At 46.8% G+C, this 7,234-nt stretch overlaps 1 protein-coding gene across 1 annotated transcript in view; it reads left to right on the top strand.

The window, feature by feature from the left end:
- The window catches only part of Ptprh (protein tyrosine phosphatase receptor type H), a 35,112-nt gene that overhangs the window by 8,625 nt on the left and 19,253 nt on the right, over window positions 1-7,234 (top strand). Inside the window, exons 5-8 of the mRNA XM_029570208.1 lie at window positions 852-1,112; window positions 3,538-3,804; window positions 4,821-5,120; window positions 5,410-5,676. Of these exons, the coding sequence (XP_029426068.1) occupies window positions 852-1,112; window positions 3,538-3,804; window positions 4,821-5,120; window positions 5,410-5,676 (1,095 nt within the window). The remainder of the gene's footprint in view (window positions 1-851; window positions 1,113-3,537; window positions 3,805-4,820; window positions 5,121-5,409; window positions 5,677-7,234) is intronic.

A 7,234-nucleotide genomic window follows, 5' to 3' on the forward strand; every position in this document is an offset into this window, starting at 1 on the left:
GTGAGCGCACCTATGTCATACAATGCTTCAGAGGCCAGAAGAGGGTTTCAGAGTCCCCTGGAACTGGAGTTAAGGACAGTTTGTAGCCACTATGTGGGTGCTGGGAAGGGCAGTCAGTGCTCTTAACTGCTGAGCCATCTTTCTAGCCCCTAAACTCCAGTTTTCTATCAAAAAGAAACAGGTGACATTGAGCTCATGAAGTATTTCTTATGGTCCAAAAGATCAAGAAATGTCTCAGTTTAGCATGTAACCCACACAAAATGGAGCAATTGAACATATTTTGCTCAATGAGATGGAAAATATTTTTTCTTTCTTTTTCTTTTCTTTTCTTTTTTTCTGTTTCAAATTTCTTTTGAGGCAAGGTCTCACTATGCAGCCCTGGCTGGTCAGGAACTTGCTATATAGACCAGGCCGGCCTCAAACTCAAGAGACTCCCCTGCCTCTGCCCCCTAGGTGCTGGAGTTAAAGACAGGCACCACCACATCCAGCCTTTCTCTTTCTTTTCAGACAGCCTCTTACTGTGGAGTGATGCTGGCCTCAGACTTGCAGCAATCCTCCTGCCTCAGCCTCCTGAGTTCAGGATTTACAGACATGAGCCACCATGCCCAGCTAGATCTGACATTATTACTCTGCTGATAAAATTTCCCAGTTCTGTGTACTATCTCCCATGGTATCTTAGTGGCAACCAGCCACATCAAGAGCTCTACAGTCCAGTGAAACCTGTGCTTCCATATTGGACAGTGCAGGTCTGAGCCATCCCACACCCTTCACTGGGGCCATGGCTCCAGGAAGGGGTGGGAAATTCGAGGATTGGGGAACCACAGCTGATCTCCCCTCTGTCCCTGTTTCAGCCCCAAGCCCAGTGAGAAACCTGACAGTGGAAGGTCAGACCAACAGCTCCATCACCCTGCACTGGGAGGCCCCTGAGGGCTCCGACTCCCAGAACCTCACCTACTGGGTGCAGTGCATTGGAGATGGTGACCAAAATGAGACCACAACAAACACCAGCATCGTGGTGAACAAACTTGTTCCTGCATCTCCATATGAGTGTTCTGTGTGGGTAGAGAAATATGGAGTCTTTAGCTCCAAGGAGATGATCAGCACTGTCACAGGTGAGAGGCAGACAGTATTGTGTGCCCATGTGGCTGTGGGGCATCAAACTGGGGCCTCTGCAAGAGCAGCCAGTGCTGTTAACCACTGAGCCAGCTTTCCAGCCCCTTTAGAAAAATTGTATTTACTTATTTGCTTAGTGTGTATATGTGTGTGGATGCATGAATGCCATAGTGCAAGAGTGGAAGTCAGAGGGTGTCTTTGAAAGTCATTTCTCTCCTCCCACATGGGTCCCTGGGATTCAACTCAGATCATTAAACTTGGTGGCAAACACCTTTATCTGTTGAGCTCTCTCTCTCTCTCTCTCTCTCTCTCTCTCTCTCTCTCTCTCTCTCTCTCTCTCTCTGTATGTGTGTTTGTGTGATCATGGGTATGAATGTGAACAGTACAATGTGAGGTCAGAGGACAACTTTAAGAACATGGTTCTTTCCTTCTACTAAGGGACCCAAGGACTGAACTCATGTCATCGAGCTGTGTGCCAAGAACTTTTACCAGATGAACTGTCTCACAGGCCCTCACCCTATTTTTTTTTCACAACTGGGAATTTCTTACAAGCATACAATGAAATATGGTCTTTTCTATCTCCCATTTCCTCCCTCCAATTTCCCCACATCACCTCCAGCTGTGGTTACCTGCACAGCACCTGCATAAAATGAAACCAGCCAAAATTCTTGCCAGACTGGGTAGATGACGTCCAAGCCCCACACATTACTAAGAAACTATTGGCAGTTGATAGTTAGTAGGGGGTAGAGGGGGAGAATCATTCTTTCTGAGGTTGTGGCCATTGGTAGGTCACCTAGGCTCCAGTAGACGGCACACACCCATGCAGTATATGGGCAACACTCCCTGGACTTAGTGAGTTACTTTTATTAAAAGGTCACCTTATTTTTTGAGCCAAGGTCGCTCCCTGAACTGGAGCTCACTGATTTGGATAGACTGGTCAGCCAGCCCCGGGGATCCTCCTGTTTCTGTTTCTCCAGCACTGGGATTGCACTCTCAGTTACACACAGGCAAAACATACATATAAAATAAAAATAAATAATTTAGGTAAATAATTAAAAATAATTTTTTAGCAAGCATACAAATAGGTTTCACTGTGAGCTTTTCTTCATCAATCTTTGTACTCTGTTCTTTTTTTAGAAAAAAGATTTATTTTTACTTATGTGTATGTGTGTGTCTGTATGTGTGTGCACATGAGTGCAAGTATCAGAAGAGGCCAGAGGCATGGAATTCCCTGAGGTGGGAGTTACAGGCAGTTGTTGAGTAATCTCATGTGGTGCTGGGAAACAAACTAGTCCTCTGCAAGAGCAGCATGTGCTCTGAACTTTAAAGTCATCTCTCCAGCCTGCTATACTCTGTTCTTCCCTTGCTCGCTGCTCTCCCTCGGCCTCCCTCTCCCCATCTTGCAGGTCCCTTACCCCCATAGTTCCTCCTTCTGATTTCCTGTCTCTCTGATTTTGGTGGCACGAGAAGCCAGAGCCTCACACTTACCGGACAAGTGAGCACTCCATTGAGCTGTGAGCCCAGACCGCCTCTTCCTTCCCCCCTCTTCCCTTTATACCTCTTCTTCCACCCTCATAGACCCATTCCATTTTCATCCCCTACATATATACTATGTGTATATGTAATTTAAATCTAAATTCCACACATGAGAGAAAACATATAGTATTTGTCTTGAGAGTCTGCTTATTTCACATAATGGTCTCCAGTTCCTGCCATTTTCCTGAAATGTCATGATTTCATTCCTCTTTACAGCACAATAAAATTCCCTTTGTGTGTGTGACACACATATATCTTATTTTCTTTATTCAACCATTATGGAGGGTTCCATATCTTGTCATTGTCATGAGTGCAGTGGTAAACATGGATGTACAAGCGTCTCTGTGATACGCTGACCTCTGATCCAGGCAGGTGTGGTGACACACCTCTGTACTCCCAGGTCTTGGGAAGTAGAAGCAGGAGGATCAGGAATTCAAAGCTACCCTTGGCCATATATTGAGTTTGAAGCCAGCCTTGACTTCATGATTTTTGTCATAAAACAAAGAATCCTTTGGACTACTTCCACGAGTTGTGTATCTGGTGATATGTTAGTTCTATTTTTAGTGTCTTCCATACTTGTTTCCACACTGGCTGTACCAGTTACATCTTTACATGGGATCCAGCTCTTTAACTGTTGACCCTTCAGCCCCACTGAGCAAGGACCTGCCCTGCTGATGAGGCTACAGGATCAACGTGATTCCATCTGGAAATGGCTGTGCCCTGCAGAAGAGGCTAGCCTGACTAGACATTTGCCACTGAGTGCCAGGCTGCTGGAGCACAGGCCATTCCAGGTCCCATTGCTTAGCAGTGTTCCTTGACAGGCTGGGCTCCTCAGAGATTGGACATGGCACTGTGATTGTATTCTTAATTCTCTGCTCCTTCCACCAGTCCCTAACCCTGTGAGGAATCTGAGGATCCAGGACCAGACCAACAGCTCTATCACCCTGAGCTGGATGGCTCCCATGGGTCCCAGTTATCCCAACTACACATACTTGATCTCATGGGTGGAGGAGAACAATGTTGCCAATGAAACCATAACTACTAATACCACTGTCACACTGATGTCACTGAACCCTGGGAGCTTGTTCAACTTCATCGTCTCTGCCGAGAGGAACCAAGTCGGAAGTGATACCAGGAACCTCAGTGGGGCCACTGGTGAGACATGATGCAGTTCTGGTCCCAGACCTATTGGGATAGAGGAAGGAGAAAATATGGGGGGAGAGGGGTTTCCTGGGACATGAAGACAGCTTGCTAACGTTATCTAGTGTTTCTGAGTTTTGTGAGAAGCAAGGATCCTCACTTCATAATAAGAGCACTGAAGACTCAGTAGCCAAAGGGCTCTTTGGAGTCAGGGAGAGCCAGTATCACCTCTCAGAAGCTGACAGTCACCGGCAGCTGCTTCTATTGAATTAGATGAGTCAGGAATGTCTGGTCTCAGCCTACACTTGGTGGGTTTTAAGGATGAGGACCAAAATCACTCCTGAGGCTAGGTTCTGTGCAGATGGATGAAACCTGGACATCTTTAGGCCTTGGCCTTTAGACTAAGAATGTTAAAGTTGGCAGCTCCCTCTAGCAACATAGTGTGTGAGAAAGGATCCAGTCCTTGGGAGGCCATGGGATAGGCAATTAGAGAAAGTCAGACTTAGTGGGCAAAAGTAAGTGGTCTATAAATCCCATCATACCATGAGGTCATGAAGTCATCTACTTAGAGAGACAAAGATTCCACAGCCTCATGGGAATTGTAGTTTAAGGGGACAATGACATTTGGGGAGAAAAGAAAAGTGATGCGTGAGACCCAGAGCTATAGACAGTAAACAGAGAGAAGTGGGGTGTTCCTGATCCCCACCAGGTTTCTAGGTTCTTCTCTGTGGCTCCCTCCTCTCTCACTAGAACCACTGATGACTAGGGCAGCTGAGCTTTGCTAAGGGGGCCAAAAGCTGACTGGCTCTCCTCTCCTCCTCTCCATCCTTCCCTCTCCTCTCTTCTTTCCTTCCTCCCCTCCCTCCCTCTTCTGAGACTGGAACTCACTATGAAGCCCAAGTTGGTCTAAAACTCATGGCAAACCTCCTGTCCCAATGTTCCAAGTGTTGAGATTATAGGTGTGAGTCCTCACAACTGCCTAAGGGGGATATTTCCAGGCATACCTCCTTAGGGCTCTGCTCACTTTTCAGAACCCAACAAGGTCACAGATCTGCAGTATGAAAGTCAGACCAACAACTCAGTGACCCTGAAGTGGAATGCCCCTGCAGACTTCTACTCTGAATATTATACCTACTCTGTCCAGTGGGTCAGTGAGGGACAAGCCCAGAGGAAGCAAGATCCCCGAGGACATTCGGCCAACTCCACAGGCAATACCAGAGAGACTTGGTATAAGATCGAGAACCTGGAGCCTGGCACTTTGTACAACTTCAGTGTGTGGGCAGAAAGGAACAATGTCTCTGGTTTCACACAGAGCCTCCAGGCCTCCACAGGTGAGATGTCTCACCCTCCCTCTCCCTGGTGGACTGGGCTTAGATCAGAAATTGAGGGGGAGGAAAAAAGAGTGGACTACAAATCCCATGATGCCATGGAATCAAGGCTTAATACACTCAGTAATATAGAGAGTCAAGGTCTTGTGGGGCTTGTAGTCTGAGAGGACTGTGGGGTAAACAGAAGATGTGGTGAGTTTGGGGAGGAAGGGATGAGCTAGCTGTCAGAGAGCTGGGGATGGACAACTTCCTTTGGTGGCTCCTACTGATTTCTTTTTTTCTCTTCACACAGTCCCAAATGCTGTCATCATCACCTCCTGTGTCAGTACCTCTGGTGGCTATGGGGTCATCTTGACCTGGTCCTGCCCATCTGGAGGCTATGAGACCTTTGAGGTGAAGGTGGGCGGGGAGTCGAGCGCCCAAGACAGATCTTTGTGTGAGAAGGGCTTGTCTGTGTCAGGTCTTGGGCCCGCTCAGTCCTACACAGCCACTGTCACAACTATCTGGAAGAGACTGAGTAGCCCGCCTGTATCTGTGACCTGCTACACAGAGAGTGCAGGTGAGTAGAATCCCAAGGGGCCAGAGGCCAGGGACAGAACTTCAGACCTTACTGGGGTTCTTTTGTTTGTCTGTTTACCTTTTCTTTCTTGATTTCTCACCCTCTCTCTTCCTGTCTCTCTCTGTCTCTCTGTATATTTGTAGGACTGACATTTACAATATGGACATAATCTGGCCTAACCACTTTTACCTACCTTGCAACCCAAAAGTTACTGATTATAATGTAAACAAACTCCCTGAGCTGTGTGCTCCTCTTGTGACCTGGGTATATGACCTGAATTCCTCAGAACCTTTCCTTAACCTTCCACCCAAGATGACAAATGAATGTATGTTTGCATGCTTATATTTTTTATTTTATTTTATTTTTTTGGTCTTTTTGAGACAGGATCTCCGTGTAGCCCCAGCTGGCCTGGAACTCACCATGTAGACCAGGCTGGCCTTGAACTCACAGAGATCCACCCACCTCTGCCTCCTGAGTGCTGGGATTAAAGGCATGTGCCACCACACCAGGCTGTATGCATGCTTTTAAAGTGCTGAGGACATGGTGGGGTTTTTTTTGCTGTTGTTGTTGAAAATGATGAAGAGAAAAAAGAGAAGCCTGTCTGAGATCTGTGTGTGATATTTTAGGCCTAGGGATCAATGGGGCAGGATCTTTTGATAAGATAAGGGTGAGTCCTGACTTCTACCTCCCCATTCCATGCTGGAGATGCTCAGCCCAGACTGGAGAGCACAGTTCTGAGAGGCATCCAAAGGAAAAGGTACTCGGCAGCTCAGGTCCACTCTTGGCCTTGAAACGAATGCCAAGAGTCAGGCTGTTTCTTTTTAAACTATTGCTATAATGTGGTTTAGTAACATTGTATGTATTCACAGCATGTATGGGCACATACATGTGGCCAGAGGACAGCCTTGAGTGCTGTTCTTCAGGCAATATTCATTTTAAACAAGTTTAAACTTGGCTGGAGGTAGGAGCATATGCCTTTAATTCCAGCTCCCGAAAGGCAGAGGCAGACGGATCTCTGTGAGTTCAAGGCCAGCCTGGTCTACATAGGGAGTTCCAGGTCAGCTGGGGCTACAGGGAGACGCTGTCTCAAAAAAACTTTAATTGTGTGAGTGTGTGTGCATGCATGTCACATCATGAGTGTAGAGGTCAGAGGACCACTTGCAAGAGCTGAGTCTCTCCTTCTACTAAATGGGTCCTGGGGAACAAAATCAGGTTGTCAGGCTTGGTCTCAAGCCTTTGCCTGTTGAGCTACCTCGCATGTCCCACATTTTTATTTCAGACAGGGTCTCTCATTGGCCTGGAATTAGCTCTAAGTTGCCAGGTGTGGTGGCCTGCTCCTTTAATGCCAACACTCAGGAGGAAGAGGCAGATGGATCTCTGTGAGATTGAGGCCAGCCTGGTTGGTCTACATAGTGAGTTCCATGCTAGTTGGGGCTACAGAGAGACCCTGTCTCAAGAAAACCATAAACCAAAAACCAAACAAAAACCAAATAACAAAAAAATTTATTACAGTTATTCATTTGTGTGTGTGTGTGTGTGTGTGTGTGTGTGTGTGTGT

This window comes from Nannospalax galili, unplaced genomic scaffold, assembly GCF_000622305.1.
Source record: "Nannospalax galili isolate Female #2095 unplaced genomic scaffold, S.galili_v1.0 scaffold842, whole genome shotgun sequence".
In the NCBI taxonomy this organism is placed as follows: Eukaryota; Metazoa; Chordata; class Mammalia; order Rodentia; family Spalacidae; genus Nannospalax; species Nannospalax galili.